Here is a 26,444-nt window from a genome sequence, read left to right on the forward strand (position 1 = left end):
CTTTCTCCCGCGGAGCGGCTGGTAGTTTCGAACTGCAGGCCTTAAGGTTCACAGCCCGATTCGTAACCACTATTCTACCAGAGCTCCTTAAGGATTCCTGGTAGGGTTGGTTATTTAAGGATTTCTAGTTGTTGTTGATTAAGTGCTGTTCAGTTAGTTCTGACTCATAGCAACCCTGTGTAGGATTTCCAGGGAGAGATTGGTGGGTTTGAACTGCCAACCTTGTGATTAGCAATCTAGTGCTTATTCTACAACACCATACCAGGACTCCTGGTAGGATTGTTTGCAACACACCTGGACCAGTGCTTGGATTGTCATTTCCTCAGAATCAGCCCATCTGGGACACTTTCCTCCACAGTAAATTGTTCCTAGTCTCTTCATTTTTCCTTTTTAATCACTTTGGCTTGGAACCTCAGGAAACTTGGTGACTGGGGAGTTTCACCATAGTGGAACCTGGAAGTTGACTTATATTTTAACTTCGATTTTTTTTTTTTTTTGGGTGGGGGGCATCTTTTTAAGGAAATAGTCATAAACTAAAATAATTTTACACATTACACCCAGCCTAGAAAAACGAGTTATACCTGGAACTAGAAACAAATGTCTTTCAGTTCTAAAGATGTCCATTTCTGGATCATTCTTGAAGTGCCTGTAAAAACTTTTCTTTTGTTATGCATGTTAGAAGAGTCAATGAAAACATTTCTGAGGGAATAACTGATGACTTAGGTCAAGGAGTATACAAAAGATGAAGCCTTCACATCTTTGTATGAGTTATTAGGCGACTGTGATGTAGGCTTTCTTGTCTGAGTATCTCCTTGGATGTTCTGGATAAAAATGTTCCCCACATGCTGTTGTTTCAGGCGATGCCACACATGGGGATGAGGATGTAGCTCTAAGCAGGCGCATATCCTGTGTTTAATGCTGTGTATTGTCCTCTTCTTCTCTGTGTCTGCTACTTGCTTCCTGTTCAGATCTTTAGTTTCAAATGAAGTGCAACTGTGAAGCTCTGCCTGGTCTGTCCACATGGTTGTTTCAGAACCTTCATGCTAATATTTCATTGGATTAAATGCAATTTATTTTTTCTTTCCACCACTTCAAATCAGACATTTACTTTTAACTAGTTTCCTGTCCAGAATCCCTACCTGAACTGCCACCCTCCTTGCCAATCCCCCACCCCCAAAGCAGCAGAGGACCTCGCCCCGGGTGGTAGGGCTAGCCAACCTGATGACCCCAGCATTGAGGAAAGGTGGGGTGTCAGGGCACTTCCTCCCGGCTTTTGACTTCCTGTACACGTAGCCAAGGAGGAAAACCGAGCAGGAGGGGCGGACGTGTGAACCCTTAGGTTATAAAAGCATCACAAACACTCCTGCCCTACAAAGAAAATTTAAATTGCTGTAAATTAATCTCCCTGGACTACTAGCCACAAGGTCAGGGGTTCAAGCTCACCAACCAGGCCCCGGAAAACCCGTACAGGGTCTCTGTGACTCGGAATTAACTGGATGACACTTAACAATCCCAAATACTGCTAGCCTAGTTTCCAGTTTAGCTGAAGGATAGCTTTTTATTTATAAATGGAGTGATGTTAAAAGACATTTCTTTCCTTTTAGCAGTCTTTATGATATCAGCATTAAATGGGGGAAAAAATGTGGAAAAGTCATTTTATTTTCCAGCTCAGCAACGTCATATCTTTACCTAAGGAGCCTCTGGTCTTGCTCCCTGTAGCAACTTCCATATGTTGGTCGCTGTAAGTGCAATTGGCAGTCAGTGTTAAGGGAAAAGGACAGTTTAGCCTGTGTAGGTGATGCCTCTGTGTTCTGGTTGTTTATTTGGAGGTGGCTCACCCTGTGAGCATATCAAAGCACTGTTCAGTTATGCTGGCAAGGGACTGAATTGCTTTGCATTTATTTTTGTTATCCAAGTTGTTGTTGTTTTTTTTTTAACAAATCCTCTCACCTCCAGAATTTACCTTGTTGTTCCCGATTAGTAAACTCATAAATATTTTGGAGAGTTTTGTTTTTTTTTTGTAAAGAGGGGGAGAATTATCCCACTATTTCAATACATGACACTTAGCATTTTAGCCTAGTTCCTTTCTGTCTTTGCTCTCAGCACCTTTTCTTCCTTATAGTTTGTCATGTTGATACAGTTTCTATTCTGGACCCATGCCCATAAAAACTCTTGTTAACAGTTCCTGCATGCTTCTGCCTCTGATGGTGGTGGTGGTGCTGGTTCTGACCCATAGTGACCCTGTGTAGAGTTTCCAAGGCTGTAAATCTTTACAGGAGCAGAAAGCCTCATCCTTTCTGCCGCAGAACAGCTGGTAGTTTTGAACTGCTGACCTTGAGGTTGGCAGCCCAACTCGTAACCGCAACACTACTAGAGCTCCTTTCTGCTTGTGATAGTAAAGAATTTATTTACCCAGTTCCTTAATATTGGACATACAGTGTTTGAAGTTTTAAACCAGTTCTCTCTGGGTCCTAGGCCGATTGGTTGTGTACTGTTGGTTGCAACCATAGTGACTCTGTAGGACACAGTAGAATGGTCCCATAGGGTTCCCTAGACTGTAATCAATGAATTTGGATTATTGATGTTGGAGAAGAGTATTTAAAGAACCAGGGATTTCCAGAAGAACAAATAAATCTGTGTTGGAAGACATACAGCCAGAATGCTCCTTGGATGCCAGGACGGCGAGACTTCATCTCTCATACTTCAGACATGTTATCAAGAGGGGCCAATCCTTGGAGGACATCATACTTAATAAAGTCAGCAAAAGAAAGGTAGACTTGTTGTCAATCCTACAAGCTGGAGTGACACAGTGGCAGCAGCAATGGGCTCAGATGTAACAATTGTGAGGCTGGTGCAGGACCAAGCAGTGTTTCATTCTGTTGTACACACAGGATACTTATGAATCAGAATTAACTTGATAACACCAAACAACAGCAGTCTGTATGGTAACAGATCACCATGTCTTTTCTCCTGCAGATGACTGATGGGTTTGAATCTGTTAACAGATTATTATTTAACCATTGCTCTATCTGAGTCCTGGTGTGGTGCTGTATGTTAAAGCACTGGACTGCAAAATCGGTTTGCAATGCAGGGTTGGCAGTTCAGACTCACCAGCTGCTCCTTGGAAACCCTGTACAGGGTTGCTATGAGTCAGAACCAACTCAGAGGTGCTGAAAAACAATTGCTCTATCTGGTATTCTTTATGATCAGATTAAACCCATTATGAAAAATATTTAAAGTGCATGGCTTTCCTGAAATGAGTCAATTGGGATGCATAACAACCCTGTCAGACACAGTAGGACGTCCACATCGTTCTCCAGCAGAGTGGCTAGTGAGCTTGAACCACCAACCTTTCGGTTAGTAGCTGTGTGTTTAATAACCACTACACTCCTTCCCTGGCCAAAGGACTAATTCTTAATCAATTGCAAATTAGGTTATAACCTACCCTTCCAAATTCTAGTTGGAATATTCAGAAATAGCAGTGGGAAAACATGTGAGGGTCTCAACCATCATTGTCAGTTTCCATATCCACAGTTCTTTCCTCATTTCTTCCACACTTGGTTTTATTAGTTTTGAATCAGACAGACCTAGGTACATACTTCAGTTAGTTCCTCCACTAATTATTGCTTAAGGCAAATTTACACTCCTAAGCCTCTATTTTCTTATTTACAAAATAGGAGTAATAGTAGTACCCGATTATGGAATTCAGGTGTGGCACTGTAGGGGAAGCACTGACTGGACTGCTAACCACAAGCTCTGTAGTTCAAATCCACCAGCTTCTCCTTGGAAACACTATACAGGGTAACTGTGAGTTGGAACTGACTAGATAGCACTTAACAATATTAGTACTCAACTATAGAGTTCTTTGAAGAATCCAAGCAGGCTGAAGGGTTTGGCATGGTGTCTGGGACACAGTGCTGATGAGCATTTACCAATGGAGCTACTGCTACCCTTCTCCCTGCCTCTGTCACCTCCCAGCGATTTGGGTTGGCTAACCCTGTCTGGTCTGGTTTTGGACGAGAGACCAGAAAAGAAAGGGACTCAGAATCCAAGGAGACATCATTGAGGAGAGAAAATTCAGATGTTTCAAGCAGTATCTGAACTGTCAAAGGCTGGACTGACTGCTTGGCCAGACTTTCAGGCATTCTTCCTTTGGGGAATCTCTTGTGTCTGTGAGCTTCTGTGACCTCACCCTAAGCCTTTGACTCCAACCTGACATTGACATGTGTTTCTCATCCCAGTCTACAACCAAGCAAGAGAACTGGGAAGGATTTTGATAGAAAAGAATGCCTCTAGTATTTGCAGGTGTGAGGTCTTCAGGGCACTAGCCTGCCTGATTTTACTTGAATTGCTGTGACTTTTGATTTTTCCAGAGTATTTTGCCTCCTTAGTAGGAAGGAGGATGGTAATTCCTAGGTAAAACCAACTCCTGGAGTTGCCCTTGCAGGAGAAACGGCCTTGGGGTCAGTGTCCTTCTGAGGATGGGGGATGCAGAAGGGTATATCGTTCCTGGTTCTTCACTGAGTTTTGCCAGCCGCAGTGAGTCCTGCACAGTTGATATTTCTGTGATGCCTTTTAAGGGTTCTGAACAGACTGATCAAAAAAAGTGTCTTGAATATAGGGCAGGGTTGAGGAGAGTTCAGGAAGAAAGGATGGCTTGAATTCATAGGAACAAAAAAGTGGGATGAAACAGCTTAACCCTTTGTAGCCCTGGTAGTGCATTGGGTAAGTGTTTGCCCAAAAGGTCAGCGATTTGAACTCACCAGCCACTGCACAGGAGAAAGATACAACAGTCTGCTTCAGTAAAGATTATGACCTTGGAAACCCTGTGGGGCAGTTCTCTGTCCTGTGGAGTTGTTATGAGTCAATCAAAGGCAACAGGTTTGATTTGGTTAGTCCCCTTGAGATTTTGAAGTTCATCTGTCAAATAAAGATGCTCATAATCCGGATGTCCATCTTGGAGGGACTGTTGATTCTCTCTATATTCCTTGTACATTAGATGGTATGATAGGGCGCTCTACAAATGTGTTTAGACTAATGCATTAGTAAGGCTGCAGTGAATAAGAATTAAAAGATATACGAATCCAGGCCTTAAAAGAGTTCATTGTGACTTTTCTCATGAACATTGAAGTTGTTCGCATCTACACTTTAACTCTGCAACCAACTCATCAACAGTAGTGTTTATGTTGCCTGAAAACCTAAGTTGGTTTTATGACGTATGGATGTTCAGTGGTAGAACTTTCACTTTCCACAAGGGAAAGCTGGGTTTGATTCCTGGACACCCTATATGCAACCACCATGAGTCTGTCAGTGGAAGTTTGCATGTAGCTATGTGGTTGCACAGGTTTCAGTAGAGCTTTCAGACTAAGATAGGCTAGGAAGAAAAGCCTGGAGAGCTATGTCAGAAAAACCAGTCCGTGAAAACCCTGTGACCTTAGGGGTGGCACAGGCCTGGGCAATATTTCCTTCTATTGTTCCTGGAGTTACCATACAATTGAGAGGTGGGCAATTTGATGGTAGCTAAGGGCTCTGATAGTATAGTGGTTACGAATCGGGCTGCGAACTGCAAGGTCAGCAGTTCAAAACTACCAGCTGTTCCGTGGGAGAAAGATGAGGTTTTCTGCTCCTGTAAAGATTTACAGCCTCGGAAACCCTGTACCAGGGTCACTATGAGTCGGTTCCAACTCCACGGCACATAACCACTACCACCAATATAAGTATCCTGGTGTGGTGCTGCGAATTAATGCACTGGACTGCAAAGTCGGTTTGAACCACGAGGTCGGCAGTTCAAGCTCATCAGCTACTCCTCGGAAACCCTAGACATAGGGTCACTATGAGTTGAAACCAACTGTAAACACTTAACAACAAAAATCCAAACCAAATCCATTGCCATTCCTTCATTTAGCTTAGACATGGTGCCACCAGGGCTCCTAACAAGAAGTTGATTTACAATCTTTTATCTCCCCCTTTTCTTTCTGTCTTTTATTAGATAATATCTTTTGATTAAGAAGCCAGGTGGTGCTGTGGGTTAGGTGTTGAGCTGTTAACCGCTAGGTCAGCAGTTAAAACCCATCTACTGCTCCTCTGGAGAAAGATGAGGCTGTCTGCTCCCTTGAAGATTTGCAGTCTCAGAAACGCTGTTCAGGGGTCGCTGTGAGTGGAAATTGCCTTGATGGCAGTCGGTTTGTTTTTATTATTGTTATGGGGTGGTAACATAGACTCCATAAAGGTGGTTTTCGGGTAAACTGACTTCAGATTATTTTTCTTAGATGACTTTTCTGATCTATAGAAATTTTTTAATTTTCTTGAGACTTTCTCTGTTTGAATGAGTCGGCAAAGCTTGTTTGCAAGGCTCTGCCCTTGATTTTCGGATTCGTGCTCTTGCTGTGGTGGAGCTGGAGTGGCTAGCCCAGGAGTCGGCTTCTCCCAGATGGGCTCCACCTGTGTGTGTCCCTTGGTTGCTGCAGCATTCCTCCCAGCTTCCTGCCTGGGCCGTCTCCAAATGAGCCTGCTCAGTTCCTGTTTCTGAGACCTCCCCAAGTTCAAAGGTTCTGTGACTATGACCTTAGCAAGAGAAAGGGGCAGACCTACGGAAAATAGCGCCTCTGGCAGGCACTGAAATTGTGTCATCGGTGCTCTGATACCCGTCTTTTAGAGAACTACCAATTCCATCAGCTCAAACATACAAGTCAAGCCTGTTCATCTTTTACGTGCCACAGATATGAGTCTTATAACTGTACCGTCCTTGCTTTTACTGATGAAAATAGGTTTATGATGTGCTCAAAGTCATTCTCCCCACCCCACACCCAGTTTCTTCTCTTTCTACACTCATCAGAGCAAGAGCATACCATTTACTTTGACCCATGTAAACTCCCCTATGTGAAAGTATTAAGTATTAGTTTTAACTTTCCGAGTGATCGCTCACAACTGTCGATGGAAAACTGCTCAGTGGCACCCCTTTAAGTAGCATCCAGGGCACGTGCCATATCTTCCGTACCTTAGAAATGCCTCTGGTAAGAGTGAACCCAAAGTAGTGGTCTCCAAAGCCACAATTGCTCTTAGTGGAAGGTTGCTGAATGGGCCATAGACCCTTGGATCAATGAGATGCCACGGTCTGGAATTTGGAGTCTGTTGTATCATCACTTGCCTCTTCGTACCAGCCTCTGTCTCTTCTCTTCTTCCCTCTTGGATTCTCAGCAGTTATCAACTCATAGCAACCCTGTATAGGGTTTCTGAGGCTGTAAATCTCCTGTGGAACGGTTGGTAGTTTCGAACTGCTGACCTTGAGGTTACTAACCACAGGCTGGGAGTTCAAACCCATCAGCCACTCCTTGGAAACCCTGCACAGAGTTGCTCTGAGTTGAAACTGACTCGAAGGCACTTAACAACATCAACAGTTATTTAATTAATAAGGGAAACGTGAGTACGTGCCTTCCTTTGAAAAACCTAAGAATCGACTGCCTCTTCCATTCGGATCATCTAGACCTCTGGAAGAGCAGAGCTGTAGCAAGAGCGCTGGCTCACCTGCGTCCACGTTCCTTTGCTAACTGTCAAAGCAGGTGAGTTGGATTTGGTGCGCATCACTCTGAGGCCTCTGATAATCTCTCCTTTCTTTGGTACCTTGCTCACCTAGACTCTGAAGAGAGTTAAACCAGTTGTGAAATGTATCATCTTTCAGAAATGAATACCATCTTAATTGGCCCTCTTTGAAAACATGTCAAACTGTGAGTTCCAAGTCCCAGTGTAATCAATCTGGTACGCCTCAAGGTTGGAACATGAAGTGTGGGAGCATTCTGGGGAGACTGAGCCACCTCCAAGTGTGTTTCCTGGCTCCAAACAAACGAGAGGCTGTTTGACTATTGGCATGCGACCCGGTTTTAGAAGTACAACCATATAGGGTATGGTGGTTCAGTAAGCAGGGGATTTATAAAGTGAGGTCATAGAAGGCTCAGATGCCGCTCTTTTAATGTGCATCACAACTGCAATTAATCTTATTAACATGCTGGGCCTGGGCCTGTGCTCTGTGCCCCCCCCCCCAACCCCTGGTGTGGGAGGGTATTTAAGGGGCATGCTTTGAAGGATGATGGTTCTTTGATGATGCAGATGGATAACAGAAGCGTATAAAACGTTGTATCTGGTATCATAAAGGCTTCTGCAAGATTCATTCAGGTTTGAAAAATGAGCAAAAAGCTTCAATCAGATTGATAAGATGTTGTAAAGAGGTCAGACCGCAAATGCATTTTCTGGCAGTGGGCTGGCTCTAGGACCAGCATCAGAATCAGTTGAGTGGGAATGGAGCCCCACCTAGCCCCTAGCCCCTAGCCCCTAGCACAGTGTCCGGTGAAAGATTTAAAAACATTGTAGGGCAGTTGAGAGGCAAGCGTAAACACAGGAAACAGCAAACCATAGACAGAGTTTCCAAGGATTAGGAGGTAAGTGAGGGCTGTTGTGGTTAGGACAGCTTCCTGGGTGGGGTGGACCGAGAATACACAGGGCAGATTTTGAAGGGGGCTAGAATACCTTAAATGAAGGGGAGGAGGTGAGCAGCAGCGTGTGTGTGTGTGTGTGTGTGTGTGTGTGTGTGTGTGTTGGGGGGTGTGGTGTGGTGGTGGTGTTTGAATATGCTCTTCTCAGGGAGTGGTAAAGCATGGGCTGACTGAGGGTGGTACAGTGGTGGGAGGTAAGGCTAGGAGATTATAAAGGCAGCAGACAAGTACACTTTGATCCCCTTCTTTTTCTTTCTTACACGTTCCTTTAAGAGAAGGCTAGTGCAGTACTCCATCCTTATAAGGTTGCTTCGTTGTTCTATTTTTGAAGTCCATTTTTTTAGACCAGAGCACAAGTTGCTGCTGATTCTATAAAGTCAGAGTAGTAGAACAGTATTCCATAGGATTTTCAGTGACTGAATTTTTGGAAGTAGGTTTTAGGGCTTTTTTCTATGACATTCCAATCTCCAGCCTGCCATTTTTAGAAATCCCCTAAAATACACACCAACTCTCCCCACTGCTGTTCATTTTATCAAGTAACTAAGGGATAAAGAGGTTGTTTAAAATGGTCAAGTTCAGCAGGTGTTGTTTGGTTGTGCTAATATCCCCTAATGAACACAGAATCCACACATTAAGTGAGTGATTAATATGAGGAAAGAAATTATCTTTTCATGTACTCATTGGACCATAATAAATGAAGGCACATTCATAACATTAGAAATGTAAATTCTTCTGGCATCCTTGCTCTGCTTATAAAGTCTTGTTAGCTTTATTAGGATTTCTTAGCAGGATTTCTCAGGGCATTAGGAATCTCGGTGGGGAGGTGGGAGAAGAGGACATCTTGGAGGATTGCTGTTACACAGTACTCAGTGAATTCTGTCATCTTCATTCCCTCCGGCTGCCCCATTTCCCCACTTTTCCTGCCCTGAGAGGCTTCTGTTGATAAAGGAGAAAGAAACGGCTTCTATTCCTTTGCCAGTGGAAGCATGAACAAGAGTGAGCACTTTACATGACTACATCAGAAGAGACGCTGCAAGATGAATTGGGCCAAGATGAGCCCCATAATGCCCACATAAATGGAAATAAAGCCTCAGTTCTGTATCCAGTCATTTAAAAATATCCTCCCATTTCCAGGGGAAAAATCCCAACCCTAAAGTGACCTGGTCAGGATGAATCAGCATGCCAGGGCAGCACACCAAGATAAATGTGGAGTCTTTAGACGTGGCACCCAGCGGCTTGTCAGCACTGAGAAGTCCAGAGAGACCCCCCCCCCCCCCCAGAAACAACACTTCTGATTCTTTCCTCCTTGTTAAGTGCTGTCAAGTCAGTTTCAGCTCTTAGCAACCCTGTATAGGGTTTCCCAGGAGCACTGGTGAGTTTGAACCACCGAACTGAGGTCCAGTGCTTACCCTATAGCGCCACACCAGGATTCTTAAGGATAGAATTAATTTTGTTTGCTCAAAAACAGTTGCCTTTTTACTTGGGCATAGAATTTTAAATTTAGTATTTTTTTTCCTGCCCCCACTCTTCATTTACGCCTGTGCACATTATAGTTTGGCGTCATGGTGATTCTGTAATAGAGTTCCATTCTGGTTTGCTAATTGGCTCCTCATAAAGATCTTGCAGAGGAGGTTTTTCTCTTTCAGTCGGGTCCAGGGTATTTGATGACTTTACAGGGACAGAGTCTGGAAGACATCTAAAGGAGTCAGAACCTGGAACTGATTGATTGAGTTCATGCTATCCCTTAATTCCTTTTAACAGGGGCCCAGTGCTCCAAGAAATGTGTGATCTTAGGTATGAAGAGTACTGATGGTTTATTCTGTGTGCAGTACAAGGCTAGAACTGGTTGTCTGTATTGTACTGGGTACCCCCGTCCGTTGGGGTATCAATAGATGATTGATTGCCAGTTTCTAAATCTAGAGTTGAGATTAAAAAGAAAGAAATAGATCCATAGACTCTAACCTCACTTGGAGAAAGCATGTAGTGGCCTGATCAGATTACATGGACTGGACCCCAATCCTGACCAGGTATCAAAGCTGCATGAGAGCTGAGGGACTCCCCCAGAGAAAAGAGGGAGTGCCTCTTTTCTGTCTATCATACCTCTGATGTCAGGCACCATGCGTATATTGTATCTATATATGTGCATTATTTTTTGGGAAAAGGATCCATAGTTTTATTTCCTTAGGAAATCTGTGATACACAAGGAGTAAGATTTAGACTGTCAGCCAAGGAAAGGTGGGAAGACAGGGGCCACCAAGACCTCTCCCAGCACTAAGTACTTGACACTGAACTGGAACCAGTAGGCCCTCAATAGATAGCTGTTGGATTATGGGTTGGTTGTATCATATGAGGAGGTTTCAGAAAGTTTGTGGGAAAATGGATTTAAAAGATTATAGAATTTTTTCATGAACTTTTAAAAGCCACTTTGTATTTTTTTTTAAGCAGTCCTGTAAAATAGGGATTGTTTTTGCACATTTTACAGATATGAGAAAATCGAGGCTCAGGTTAAATAGCTTGCCTCTGGTCCCACAGCTAGAAAGTGTCAGCTGTGACTCAGACCTCAGTGTGTGTATACTATAGCCCATGGACCGCCACTAGCTAGAAGACACAAACAAAGCAGGGAGCCATGACGGTAAACTCATCTTCTCCCTCGCTTTGCAACAGTTGCTTTAGTTTTTCAGTTTGTTTTGTTGTTTAATAATTTATTTTGATATATAAAGTTGCAAGGCTAGTACAAAAACTTCCCTGACCCTTTACCCAGATTCTTGTTGCTGTGTACCAATCAAGTCCATGCCAACACATAACAATTCTGTACGCACGGGGTTTTATGTGCTAGAATCCTTAACAAGATCAGGTCTCTAGGTCTTTTCTCCTGTGGAGCGACTAATGGGTCTCAGCCAACCTTCTGGTTAGCAGCCAAATGCACCATTGAACCACCAGGGCTCCTTGTAACCAGATTGTTGTTGAGTACCATCAAGTCAGTTCCCACTCAGATCAACCCTGTATAGGGTTTCTGAGGAGCCGCTGGTGGGTTTGAACCACCGACCTTGCGGTTAACAGTCCAATGTTTATCTTACAACACCACACCAAGACTCCTAGATTGGTAGGGACATATTCTTGGAAAGTCTGCTTTGAGACAGGATCAGTCCCGGCTCCTCCATGCTGCATGAGGACCCCTGTGTCTCTAGGGTATGTTCCCTATGAGAAAAACAAAAACAAAAACCGAAAACCACACAGTGATATGACCCCACCCAGGAACTGCAGCTAACCCAAGAGCAACTCTGAGGACTTGTTGGATGAAACCATGAAACAAGAATCTGTGCTTTATAATTGTACTTGGAAAGAACTCTTTTGAGGGTTTGGGTAATATAAAATGAAAGTGAGTTATAAAAAGATGGCTTGTAGCTTAACAAATGGACACTTTGAAGTGCGCCCTCACACCCTTACCATCTGCCAAGAACAATACGCCATGTATTATTCACCAACTGCTGCACCCATGCCACTTCCTCCTTTCACCATCACAATGAAAGATTCATGTGAATATTCTGTTTTCCCTATTCCACACCCACCACACTGTTTTTTTTTTAACTTCACAGTCCTTGCTTTTCCACTCTTTGCACCTGTCGTCTCTGTTTTCTTCTCTCTTGCTTTCCTGTTAGTGCAACTGTATTCCCAAAGGCTGTAGTTCCCATGTGGGGACAGTGGTGTGGTTCCATGATAAAATTCTCAACCTCCCACGTGGGAGATCTGGGTTCGATTCCTGACAGTGTGTCTATGCAGAGCCATTTGCCTCTCATTGGAGGCTGTGGTATTGGTAGGATGCTGAGCAGGTAGCTGTGGAGCTTCCAGGCCAAGATGGGCCTGAAAGAAAGACTCGGCCATCTGCTTTTGAAGATCAGCCAGTGAAAACCCTGTGGAGCACAGTGGTCTGAGCTGCAGCCTTCATGAGCTTGGTGCAGAACTGGGCAGTGTTTGGCTCCCTTGTCAGTTGTGCATGGGGTTGTCATGAGCCTATACCTGACTCACAACATTATTCAGTGTATTTAGAGAGAAGACTGGAGGAGTCTTTTCTGTGTGAGAGGAAGGGAAAGGGGTGGGTAAACAGCTTAGCAGTTTTCCAAAGTAAACGTCTCTAGGTGTAGCACTGTGTTTGAACTACAAAGCTGTTTGAACTGCAAAGTTGGTGGTTCAAGCTCACCAGCTGCTTCTTGGAAACCCTATACAGGGTCACTATGGGTTGGAACCAACACGACGGCACTTAACAACAACAAGTTGTGGCGCTATGGGTTAATAGACTGGACTTCTAAATCGGTTTGAACTGCAAGGTCAGTGGTTCAAGCTCGCTAGCCACTCCTCAGAAACCTTATGGGTCAGAACCAATTCGACGGCACTTACCACCACCACCAACAACAAATTCAGCTTTGGGAGTCCTGGTGTGGTGCTGTAAGATAAGCACTGGACTGCTAACCACAAGTTTGGCAGTTCAATCCCACAAGCCTCTTCTTGGGAACCCTATACAGGGTTTCTGTGATTCAGAACCTACTCAATGGCACTTCACAACAATAATCCAGTCCCAACAAAATGCAATCCATGTTTTCTGCCCCAAGGCCGGGACTTGTGACTTCTGTGCCTGTTCCCTCTACTGCCAGACCCCTCACTCAGAGAAATGGTGCCAAGTTCTCATTTTTAAAGGAGTTTTTTTTCTCCTTCATTCCTCTCTTATACTAAGCCTGTGATTGATAGTAAGTACCAGGAGGGTGGGGTGATGTCTGCCCTGTTCAATCTTAGATCCCAGGCTTGGGCAAGTGTCTGGTATGCTGCAGAAACTTGGCAAATATTTGTTGAATGAACAGACTATAGCCTGTATCCTGATTAGGATTGTTAATTAGTGGACTGAAAAATACAGGCTTTCGGTGGTAGCTGATCCCTGAAACTTACTGCCCAACTGTTCTTTTAGTCAGCACATATTTAGCCTAGGAGGGCTCTATGTGGATTCTTTTCTGTTACTGCTCCCTGCAGTTTCCTTGGGTTTTGAATCTGAGTAGGAAACATAATTGTTAGGTGAGCATGTCTCAGGAGTTCTGGTGTGGCACTGTAAGCTAATGCGTCAGGCTGCAAAGTCATTTGAATTGCAAGGTTGGTGGTTCAAGCTCACCAGCAGCTCCTTGGAAACCCTATACAGGTTCACTATGGGTTGGAATCGACTCAGCGGCACTTAACAACATGTTACAACATCATCCGGGGAAGTTTCTCTTTTTAGCACAGTTTAATTTTCCCCTAAAGCCTCTGGGACTGTTTTTTTCTGATCTGCTGATGTGAGGGGGAATAGGACGGTGTTAAGTCTAATAAACTAAATAGGCAACTCCAAGTACCGCAGAATGAAAGGTTTCTGGCATCACCCTCAGGGTCACTGGCAGGTTCAAGTCCATCTGAAGTTGCAGCTTCTGCCCATCCATCTCACCAAGGGTCTACTTCCCTCCCAAAGCAAGCAAGTTGGACAGGGTTTTGTTGTGATCTTTGAGAATTTCATTGGCTAATTTTTGTAAGTACATCTCTTGACTTTTCTTCTAGTTAGGAAGCTGCCCTGAGAATCCTGTCTACCATAAGTGACCTTATTGGTATTTGAAATACTGACTGCGTAGCATCCATCATCATAGCTTGGAGTCGATCACAGTCTGACAAACAGGGTGGTAGTGAGTATACTATTATATATGTGCAGCCATCCGTTTCATGGATTTGCCTTGGTTTCTCTGATTTCTTGCCCCATTGGTCACAACAGTGAAAGCAACCTTAGATCTTTGCAGTTAGATCCTATTAGACCAGGAAGCACTGGTGCAGTGGGTTAAGCTTTGGACTGCTAATGACAAGGTTGACAGTTTAAATCCAGCAGGTGCTCCAGGGGAGGAATTGAGGAGGTCCGCTCCTGTGAAGATGTATACTTTCTGAATCCTTTATAGAGTTGCTGTGAGTTGGAATTGACTCCGTGGCTGTGGATCTCTGTTTTGGTTTAGTCCCTTCATTTGACAAGAAACATGCATAAGCTTAGTAAGCCCCAGGGCCTGGGGCTAGTGGTGAGACACACTCCACTTGGAATAGAACCCGAATCTTGGTGGAATGCTAACACTATCAAGCATGCTTTCGCCCTGCCAGCTTCACACCCCACATCTGTGAAATTCTCAGTCTCTCATTGTGAATGTTTTAGTGTGTGCTTGAAAAAATCTCTGGACAATTAATACTTGAAAGTGAATGTAGAAACAAAGACTACCTCCTTCTCTTATTTAGTTATGGTCTCTGACAGTCAGAACTGAATCAATGACATTGGGTTTGATTTGGTTTTGTACCATGCTTTTTAGGGCCCTGGGTGATGCAGATGGTTTGCACTTGACTACTGACCAGAAGGTTGGTGGTTTGAATCTACTCAGTTTCACCATGGAGGAATGCTGTGGTTATCTTACTCCTATAGAGTGGTGGTGGTTAGTTGCTGTAGAGTGGATTCCTACTCATGGTGATTTCACATGTGCAGAAAACAGATCCATTGGGTTTCCAAGGTTGTGCGCTTTGGGAAGTAGATCTCCAGGCTTGTCTTCCAAGGTACCAGAGTTTAACTGACAGCCTTTCAGCTAGTAGTTGGGTGCTTAACCATTTACATTACCCAGGGAACCCTTCCATAAGGGTTGCTGTTGAGTTAGTTCCGACTCAATCTCAACCTGTAAAGTGTTTCAGAGAGCGACTGGTGGGTTTAAGCTGTGGGCCTTGCAGTTGCCAGTCCAGTTCCCCAACACCACAGGATTACAGCCATTGAAAAATCTCTGGAATGCAGTTCTACTCTGACACACGTGGGGTTGCTATGAACTAGAATTGACTCAGTAGTGGTGTGTTGTTTCTTGTTTTATTTTTTAAACCATGCTTCTTGATGATAAATAATGTAAAGTCAAACACTATCAAGTTAATAGAGAGAGAAAACATTTGATATGTGTCTAAATATTGTTTAAAATAGAAATGGCCAGCTGAGCGGGTACTCTGAGGGACTGGTGTTTTGTAAAAGGGAAATTTCCCAAGACAGTTTTTAAAAATATTAAATGAAGGCCTGCTTTTAGTTGCTGACAATTCAATTTTATTTGCTGTATCCCCCAGTGTCTCAGGCTGGGTTCTCTAAAAGAGCAAAACCAGTGAAGCAGGTAATGAGGAAAGCTTCAAAAAGTTCATGGAAAAATGGAATTGAAAGATAATGGAATTTTTCCATGAACTTTTTGAAGCTCTGTATACGTAGAGATTTATTCCAAGGAGATGGCTCACACAGTTGTGGAGGCCAACAATTCCCAAATCCATGGATCAGGTGTCAGGCTGGAGGCTTCTCCCAACTTATACGGCTTTAGTGGGGTTGACGAACCAAAATCAGCAGGTCAGCTGACAAGCTCATGTCCCAAGAACCAGAGATTAGAGGATGACAAGTCAGATGCAGGATCAAGATAGTGAGCCTGGACAAACAGCCACAAAAGAGGGGGCTTCAGAAAGTTGGTTAAAAAGTTTCATTATCTTTTCATTTCATTTTTCCACATACTTTTTGAAGCCCCTTCATATTAGATACAGGCCACACCCACAAGAAATGGATTGGATTTCAACTGATTGACTGCTCACATCAGATCACAGAACGGAGGATGATTTCATTATATTACATTTACGTTATGGAAGAGCGATCAGTCCAGAGTCTGCCAAGGCACAAAGACTCATAGCTTAACCAAGTTGACGCATAACATTTACCGCCACACCCACGAATAGCATAATCCTAAAAGAAAATGACCCATAATTTGTGAGTGAGCTTGGGGAGTTTGAAAGAGAGGAGGGTGTGTGTGTATGTGTGTGTAGGTGTGGTTCAATGTAAAATGCACCAACGTTGCTCTTGTGTGGAATGTAAAAAAAAAAAAAAACCTTGGCTTATATCTGCATTTGTTTTTGTAGGATTGCTCATGTGTGGTATGACTTGTTTTCTTTTAGGATGTGGAGAAAGAGAAGGAAACCCACAATTACCTCAGTAAAGAGGAAATCAAGGAGAAGATTCATAAATACAATTTAGCAGTCACAGACAAATTGAAGATGACCTTGGTAAGCACTCACATTACTATTCCAGCTGATAATTGTTAAAAGACAAATATAAGTTCCTGATACTACAGTTTGTATCTTTTTAAGTCTCTGGATAGTATTTGCATAGGTTTCATGGTCAAAGTATACATGAAAGAAAATGGACTACTTCTGCATCTTTCAAATTAAGTCTATTTTTAGAAATACTTTTATCTAAAAATCAGTTGCTGGGTTGGCCTTAAAAAGATGCCCAACATTGAATGTAATTGTTGCCCGTTTAGTGTGTGTGTTCAACAGTTTGTGGGAAAATGGAAGTAAAAGATATTTTTCCAAGCTCTTTTGAAGCCCCCATGTATATGTATGCATGTGTATTTTTTACGTACTAGCTCAGATTCTAAAGAGCACAGAGATGTATCTCGTGTAAATAAATTTGAAAGCATTAAGAAAAGGGCTTTGAGCTCATGGATAGAATATCATTGAGCTGGGATTTTGTCAGCTGGTTGTCAGTGTAAGCTGAGGTGTGTAACATTCAGCTTCCTACCCATTGTTGTTACAGGTTTCCACAACAATCTACCACACTGTTAGAAGCTCAGTGGGGAGTGAAGGTGTAGGAGGGAGTAGAGGACAGGGCTTGGGGACCATGAAACAAGAGCTGACAACAAAGATAGAGTATTCATGTCTGTGCCTCGCCCCGCCCACTTGGTGACCTCCCATATGGTGCCAGTTTCCAGGGCCCTGGGACCACGACCGCTCAGTCTGTTTTCTGAGTTGACAGAGTTCAGCAAAGGACAGGGCAGCCTGCTTGAAACAGACTCTGCTCAATTCTGTGAACCTGGTGTTGAAGGATCTTTTCTTTAACCTATTGGGGCTCCACCATAGATGGGGAACGGTCAGATTTATTCCTCATTATTCCACAGGTGATATTTCTCCTTTTTTCATACACTTTTTTTTTTTTAATCAAGAGAGAAAATCTGTTTGCCCTGATCTTCCTCCCCCTACAGAGATTAAAACAGATACATTTCCATATTGTTTCTAACACAAAATTTTTAAGTATTGCACAATAATGTCTATAAGAATGAACAAGTGAATTAGTATTGTAAATTGGTCTTTCGGAGACAAAAAATAATGAGCTGAAAAAAGTTTTTAATGGTCTACGTTTAACTGTCATTTATAACACCTGAGGATTTGTATTTATAAAGCATTACAATGACTTTTCCCCCTAATATATGGAATGTAAAAAACAAATGGAAACAAGATCACTTATTAGGATTTTTGGCAACTCACAAAATTGTGCTTCTGTCATAAATTAGAACAAATACTTCTACTATCTGTGGATTCATATAGATAGCCAATTAAAATAGATCTGTATCTCTATGTTGTTGCTTGAGATGCCTGAAACATGCATCATTATGAGTCCAAGGTGATAGACGATATACAAGGGGGCTTCAGAAAGTTCGTGGAAAAAATCCATTGTCTTTTCATTCCATTTTCCACTAGCTTTTTTGAAGTTCCCTCATATGAAATGCAAAAAAAAGTATAAATCAAATTTGTAATCTATCATGGCTACTTACATATCATAATAACCACTAGAAATGAAAATAACCTATTTTCTTACTATTGGCTCATTCTTTACTTAGGTATTTCACAGTCATAATTATGACCTTCCCTTTTTTGTGTACTAGTTAGTCATCAGACATATTCCCCAAGCCTAAATAAACTCTGTGGTTTGGCTAGCATCGGTTCCAAGAAAGTTGTACCCTCACATCTGGGCCTTGACCTTTCACACTTAGCTGCAAAGACATGAGTTGTCAGGAGGCATCCTCAGTCACCAGAGCAGCCCTACAGACCTGGCTTTTGGAGGCACTTTCTCTGGGAGGTGTTTTTCTCCCTCTGGGGTCATGACTTTAGGGGAAATCCTTGATGCAGCTCAGCCACAAAGCTGTGAAAGTAAAGAACAAGAGAAAGACTGTTTCACCTTCCTGATTTGTTTTGTTTCAGATTCCATGTTATGGCCTGAATTATTGTTGTTATTGTTAAGTGTCCATCACCCCAAAATATAGGTTGGGACCCTAACCCTGTGGGTGCAATCCAATTTTGGTTTTCTTTGTTATGTTGATGTTGCCAACTGGTGTAGGGTGTGTTTTCAACCTAATCCTTTTTGAAATATTAAAAAAGCAGATTAGACACGGAGAAGCTAGGAAGCACAAATTGGGGAAAGGCGGATGCCACTTGGAGAGATCGCCAAGGAACTTAGGAACACAGGGGCTAGATAGAGAAACAAGATAGGCAAAGATTTTCCCCAGAGAGAGCCTTCCCCTAGAGCCAGCACCCTGAATTCAGACTTCTAGTCTCCTAAACTGTAACAAAATGCATTCTTACTCATGAAAGCTACTTACACGTGGTATTTCGGTTACAGCAATGGTAAGTAAGATATGAAGACACTCCCTTCCCCTACAGTGCCATTCTCAGTTCATCTAAGTGTGTGCTTTTCTTCTCTCTTCAGAATTCAAATGGGATTTACACTGGCTTCATTAAAGTGCAGATGGAACTCTGCAGACCTCCACAGACTTCTCAGAATCCTGGAAAGCTCGCTCCCAGTTGCAATGACTGTATGAACACACTTCACATCAGCAGCACAAACACTGTTGGGGAAGTGATCGAGGCCCTGCTCAAGAAGTTCCTTGTGACTGATAGCCCTGCCAAGTTTGCACTTTATAAGCGTTGTCACAGGGAAGATCAAGGTATAACATCATGCTTAAACTGAAAGAAGTTGCTGCTTTTATGTGTACCTTTTGTCCTTTTTTCTTTTTGTAGAAGGAAAAATTATGAGTGTATCCATTTTATCAGAGTCAGGGGGACTGATTCTGATGGGGGGACTGATTCTGATCGGGACATCCCTGGCTGTCCATGTTTTCAGTTTGAGCAGTTGAGGGTGCACAAAGACACCCACCTGTGATAGGCATTTATGGAAGGTTTTGTAATGTGTAGGGAGCTTTGTGGGGTTTTTTTGAGAGATGGGTGGGGAGTGGAAGTGTAGCTTTGGTTTTAATGTTCATATAGGCAAAAACGAATGGCTTTGTCTTGGGAGTTTTCAGTAGCACGTTCCACATCTGACCAGTGTCTGAGCTGGGTGGTTTTGGTGGGCTTGTGTCTCTGAGACCTCGAGGATGGGAAGACATGTGTGTGACATAGCATATCTCAGACTGAGTGACGTAAATGGTGCAGCCCTGGGTGCTTTGTTTCCTCACCTTAGCTTGCTTGGTGTTAACACTGGGACATTTTGGCACCCTGCCCCCCCAGAGACACCTCAAGCTGGATGAATAATATTTTGATTTGGGGGTCTGTCTGGACTTAATACCTGCATTCAATGGCTAGAAATAAAATATAAATTACTGCATGATACTGAATAATATTGGTGCTGACGGATAAGCACTGGACTGCTATTCCAAGGTTGGTGGTTCAAATCCACTAGGCACTCCTTGGAAACGTTTTGCAGGGTCTCTGTAAGTTGCAACTGACTGATAGCACTAATAACAGCATGCTTTCAGGAGTCCTGGTGTGGCACTGTAAGATAAAGCCTGGACTGCTAACCACAAGGTTGTCAATTCAAACCCACCAGCTGCCCCTTGGAAACCTGATACAGAGTCACTGTGAGTTGGAACTGGATTGATGGCACTTAACAATAACAACAAATAAGTAAGATATCCCAAGCCAGGTTTTTGTAACAAAGGTGCTGCAGAAAGTGAAGAAGGAAGCCCCTGCCCCTCCCAAAACTGAAGCCAAATCAAAGGCATTGAAGGCCAAAAAGGCAGTGCTAAAAGGCGTCTATAGCCACAAAAGAAAACATCCTCGCATCACCCACCTCCCAACTGCCCAAGACATTGAGGCTCAGAAGACAGCCCAAATATCCTCCAAAGAGCGCCCCCAACAGAAACAAGCTTGACCACTATGTCATTATCAAGTTCCCTCTGACTGCTGAGTCAGCCCTGAAGAAGATTGAAGATAATAACATACACGTTTTCATTATGGATGTCAAGGCCAACAAGCACCAAATCAGTCTGTGAAGAAGCTCTAGGACTTTGACGTAGCCAAGCCAACGCCTTGATCAGACCTGATGGAGAACAGAAGGCATAGGTTCCACTGGCTCTTGACTAGGATGCTTTGGATGTGGCCAACAAAATTGAGATCATCTAAACTGAGTCTGCTTCCATGGACCCCTATACAGCATCGTTATGAGTCGGGACCAACTCAACGGCACTTAACAACAACAACAAAACTGAGTCCAGCTGGCTATTTCTAAATATAAATTTTATCAATACAAAAAAAGATGTTACTGGTCAGGCTGTTGAGCAGAAATTGTTCCCAGTGGTAGGCAACAGTGATTTAGTTACTCCCTAAGTGTCAATAGTGTCATGATAAATGGAGAAGACTGAAGTTGTCAAAGACTTCATTTTGCTAGGCTCCATAATCGACACTCATGGAAATAGCAGTCAAGAAATCAAATGATATATTGCATTAGGCAAATCTGCTACGCAAGACCTCTTTTAAAGTCTTCAAGAGCAAAGATGTCAGCTTGAGGACTAAGTTGCACCTGACCAGGGAATTTTAATAGACTCATATACATATGAAAGTTGGACAGTGAATGAGGAAGACCTTAGAAGAATCAATGCATTTGAATTATGGTGTTGGAGAAGAATATTGAAAGCACTCGGTACTGCCAGAAGGACAATCTATCTTGAAAGAAGTACAGCCAGAGTGTTCATTAGAGGTGAGAATGGTGAAACTTTGTCTCTTGTACTTTGGGATCAGTGAAAAAGAGGAAGACCCCCTAACAAGATAGAAGGACACAGTGGCAGCAGCAGTGGGCTCAGACATAACAGTTGTGAGGATGGCACAGGACCAGACAGTGTTGCGTTCTGTTGTGTACAGGGTTGGTTTGAGTCAGAACTGACTCAACGGCACCTAATGACAAGTGTCAATTTTTAAATAGTGGTATGTGGGAATAATAGCTATTTTTTTGGTCTAGTTTTCCTGAGTAAAGCCTAAAGCAGCTATAGTAGAAAATATTCTAACCTCGATATGATAGAATATTTCCCCCCAGTTGCATGGAAATGAAACCCAGCCGGTAACTGAGTCTGCAAACACTTATTGAACACACACTGTAAGTGACTATTGCTGTGTGCCATGGAGTCAATTCCAGAGTACAAAGACAAAGAGGCCATGGCTCCTTTGCCCAAGAAGCCACAAGCTTAACTGCACAGGGAAGTTTGTATTTCCTGGAAAAGCTGCACCTACAATGCAAATGAACTTGTTCTGGAGATGCAAGTGTGTTTTTTATATGTGGAAATGCTAGTGTAATGTAGATGGACTCAGGTGGCATTTTCATCCTGCCACCTTCTTGACCTGCTACCTGAACTTCAGCTACACACTGACAGTAATACCATCCCATTGGAATATTACCCTTGGGATCTCTGGTGGCTCAGTGGTTTTAAGCACTCAATTGCTAACCGAAGGGCCAGCGATTCGAACCCACCAGCAACTCCAATGGGGAAAGCTGTAGCAGTCTACTCTGTTGAAGATCTACATACAGCTTTGGAAACCATAAGGCACAATTCTGCTTTGTCCTGTAGGATCATCATGAGTTGGAATTGACTTGATGACATTGGACTGATTTAGGTGTTTTGGGGGAGAGTGTCAAAGTAGCAGGGGTGGGATGGCTGGTGAAGCTTTCAACACAACAGGTTGGGTCAGCCCTGATGAGGTGGGTGGGGGCCATGCTTGAAGCAACCAGAACTTGTGTTCTGATAGCTCAGTTTGTTTGAGGATGCTGATTCTAATTACTAATTTGTAAAGAGATTTGTTCCTAGAGCTCTGGTTTCAAGCTTTTGATGATACATTTTTACTGTTGATAAAGGAGTTGCTTATCTTGCTTTCTAAAAGGAGTAGCACAAGCGTATTGTGGGTCTAAACTAAACAGTTGCTTACTGTCAGGCTGACTTTGACTCATGGTGGACGTCATGTGTCAGGGTAGAATAGCTCCTCCGGACTTTCAATGGCTGATTTTTTTTGGTGGGGGTATATCAGGAGAGGTGTTCTGAGACACTGCTGAGTGGACTTGAACCTCTAAACTTTTGATTAGCAGTTGAACACATTAAGGAGCTCTGGTAGCGTAGTGGTTACGAATCAGGCTGCTAACCTCAAGGTCGGCAGTTTGAAACTACCACGGATTCCGCAGGAGAAAGATGAGGCGTTCTGCTCCCATAAGAATTTACAAGCCTCAGAAACTCTGTGCAGGGTCACTATGAGTCGGAACTGACACCGCGGTACTTAACAACAACAGCCATTTAAATTTATGCTTGAAAATGATTTTCATATTAATCAAAGCACAGGTCAACTTGGGTAGGTAGAAATCATGAATGTTTCTTTCAACTGCTGGTTATAAGATGATGAGGATGGTGACTCACAGGCTCTATGGGCTGTTACCATTATCTGTCTCAGAAGTCCTGATGGCGTAATGGCTACATGCTTGGCTCCTAACCAGAAAGCTTAATGATTCAACCCACCAACTGCTCTGTTAAAGATTGTTGTTAAGTGTCATCGAGTCAATTCCAACCCCTAGCGACCCTGTATAGGGTTTCCAAGGAGCAGCTGGTGAACTTGAACCACCGACCTTGCAGTTCAGACGACTTTGCAGTCTGATGCATTATGCCACAGCATCACACCAGGACTCCTGTGGGGCAGTTCTACTCTGTCACATTTGGTTGACATGAGTTAGAATTAACCGGAGGGCATGTAACAGCACCTTTATCTGGAGGGAGGGAGTGGTAGTTGGAGGGGTGGGGATGGGGGACTGCTGTAGGGAATGATTAAATAAATACCCTGAGGTTGCTACTTTTTTTCTTTATTCAGTCTATGCCTGCAAGCTCTCAGACCGGGAACATCCACTCTACCTGCGTTTGGTAGCAGGACCCAAAACAGACACACTCAGTTTTGTCCTTCGTGAGCATGGAATTGGAGAGGTGAGTAGATGTTTAATATTGCCTTCAAATACGCACAACAGCGGGCCCTGGTCTATTGCTTTAGTTTCGTGATGTTGCCCCTGAAGGTGGAGCGGTTAGGGGGAGAGTCTGTGTCTGTCTGTGTTGTGGGGATGGTCCCTTAGAGGCTGGCTTTCTGTGGTTTTGAATGATCAGAAATGAGCCCAGTATAATTCTTTTACATCATTCAATTTTCAGAGGTGGAAGATTTTTTTTTTTTTTTTTTTTTTTTTTTGCTGTTCTCAACCCAAACATCATTTTCACCCCTTCCACCTCCTGGTGCGGTGCTGTAGGATAACACTGGACTGCCAAGTAAGGTCTGTGGTTCAAACCCACCAGCCAGCTGCTCCTCAGAAACCCTACACAGGGTCACTGAGTTGGAACTAATGCAACAGCACTTAACAACAATGACAACAACCCAAAGGTCATTTTCACCCCTCTCACTTCCAAATTAATCCAGCTGGAGTTTGAAAGTTGACACCCTCCATATGTTTGCTACTTACAAAAGTCTCTGAGCTAATTCATTCTAAAGGGAAATGAAAGGATAGTCAGTCTCCTTACCATGAAAGACACTTTCTATAATCTTTTTTATCCCTGTCTGGTCAAATGATTAGGAAAATATGTTTGCATGTGCATCTTTTGTGGTTTCTCTCTAGGGAGGATTGTGTTTAGACTAGTTTATCTGAAGGAGCAAGCACTTCAGACTGCCCTCTAGACAGGACTTCCTACCAGTTCCTTTTGGTTTTAATGCCCTGCTGAGCATTTGCATTTACACCCCAGATATACTGAATCTGAACCTCCATTTTAACAAGATCCCCAGCTGAGCAGATCTCACAATCTGTGGGTCTCAGATTACAGTCAGAACAGGAAATGATATGAATTGCCCACACAGAACAATTCTCAATTCAGTGGGCATAGGAAGTTACTAGGTTAAAAGTTACAGGTAACTAGCACTCTCACTTTCTGCTGTTCTTTTGACTAGATTGGGGTAAATCTCATAGTTTATTTTTAAAATCTGTAAAGTGGGGGCTAAAGATTTACAGTCAACAATGTAAAGATGATTTTAGAGTCACTGTGTAAAGTGTATGTAAACTTGCCTTGTAAATCCATGCTTCCTCAGCTGTCCAAAAGTAGAGCATTCCTATGAAACCTGTCATAAGCCAAATGGCATAAAGCAGAGAAGCAATTATCATTAATTTATGTGGGAACTTTTTTTTTTTTTTAGTCTTCTTAGATGCAAAAAATAATCTACCAAATAATGACTAAAACCTAAAATAGCACTGATACACAGTGTTCACAGAGAATTCAGTGGGATGGTGGCTTGATGTTGAGTATAGGTCCGGGGAAGGTGCTCAGGAAGAGCGCTGCCTCTTTACTGGCCCTCTGCAGACCACACATTCAATGATGAATGATCGTTTCCCTTTTCGTAAGTGGAAATCCTCTTCAGGATTCTTTTGGTTAGCGAAAACAGGTCTTTCCTAAAAGCAAAGTGGCACAAAAATGGAAGATATCTATAGTAAATTTATATGTAAAGTAGAATTTAAGGAGTTTTTGTAAGACCTTTTTTTTTACTTTTTATTGTGAACTGGGCAAAGGTACGGAGCAGGTTGTCTATCAAGTTTTACATCTAACAATCCATCCACATTATATTTCATCCCATTGATCACAATCCCCACAGTCTAACATCATTTATGCCACTTTCTCCCTGTGTTTCTTATTTAGGAGGACATTTTTGAAGTTTCTTTTGATGCTGATGTTTTGAAACTTACAAAGTTCCAACTCATTTTGAGGAGAAAGCTGGGTGTGGAAGTCAAATTTGCCTTTGCATTTTGGTGTTTGGCCATCTTTCCTCTGAAAGCTTAAACCAGACACATCTGTCTTTTAAGTATTGCTCCACATGTTTTAGGTAGCTACTTGAGCTGGGGGAGTCTCCGGGTATGATGCTGTAGGATAAGCACTGAACCACAAGGTCGGTTTGAACTGCAAGGCCAGTGATTCAAATTCACCAGCTGCTCCTCAGAAACCCTATGCTGAGTCTCTATGAGTCAGAGCAAGTTGACTGCACTTAACAATAACACCTTGATCTGGGAAGGAATTATGTGTGCTTAGTTTGAACTTTACATTGTATTTTTAAGTTCCAGGCTGCTTTATTGGACCTCTGCATGGTGTTTCTTATTTCTCCATTATTTAAGGCTAACAACTTGGGGAAAGAATTTCCCATAGTTGTTTGGCTGTGGGAGGAAGAAGATATTTTACAATGTCTTTACTCTGAAGAACTTAACTCTGGTAATGCAGTGGGTTACAAATTGGGCTGCTAACTGCAAGGTCAACAGTTTGAATCTACCAGCCGCTCTGCTCCAATAAAAAAGTAATCTTGGAAACCCTATCCAGGGTCCACGGCACATAAGCACCACCACCACCACCATGTGTGAAAATAAAATGGGGAGGTCCCGACAAGTGGCTGTCACAGAGGTCCAGGAACAATCATAGGAGAGTGGCTACCACTAGGGGGAAGAAGGCGTGAAGAAAAGTCCATTGAATTGCTTGTTGTTGTGAAGTGCTGTCTAGTCCATTACAACTCACAGTGACCCCATATAGGTTTTCCAAAGGAGCCCTGGTAACATAGTGTAGGTTATATATTGGGCTGTTAACTGCTAGGTCTGCAGTTTAAATCTACTTACAGTCTCGGAACCAACTCCACAGTATACAACCACCACCACCAGAGGGTTTCCAAGGAGTGTCTAGTAGATTTTAAACTTCAGCCTTGAGGTTAACACTCCAGAGAACTGCTTAGGAAGTGATGAGATTGATTGTGTCCCTGTGTGGTGCAAACAGTTCAACA

General features: G+C 43.0%; 1 protein-coding gene across 1 annotated transcript in view; it reads left to right on the forward strand.

The window, feature by feature from the left end:
• The window catches only part of RASSF3 (Ras association (RalGDS/AF-6) domain family member 3), a 91,502-nt gene that overhangs the window by 63,548 nt on the left and 1,510 nt on the right, over positions 1-26,444 (forward strand). Inside the window, exons 2-4 of the mRNA XM_006859519.1 lie at positions 16,482-16,589; positions 19,069-19,306; positions 23,475-23,584. Coding sequence (XP_006859581.1) covers positions 16,482-16,589; positions 19,069-19,306; positions 23,475-23,584 — 456 coding nt within the window. The remainder of the gene's footprint in view (positions 1-16,481; positions 16,590-19,068; positions 19,307-23,474; positions 23,585-26,444) is intronic.

Source organism: Chrysochloris asiatica, unplaced genomic scaffold, assembly GCF_000296735.1.
Source record: "Chrysochloris asiatica unplaced genomic scaffold, ChrAsi1.0 scaffold00033, whole genome shotgun sequence".
Lineage (NCBI taxonomy): Eukaryota > Metazoa > Chordata > Mammalia > Afrosoricida > Chrysochloridae > Chrysochloris > Chrysochloris asiatica.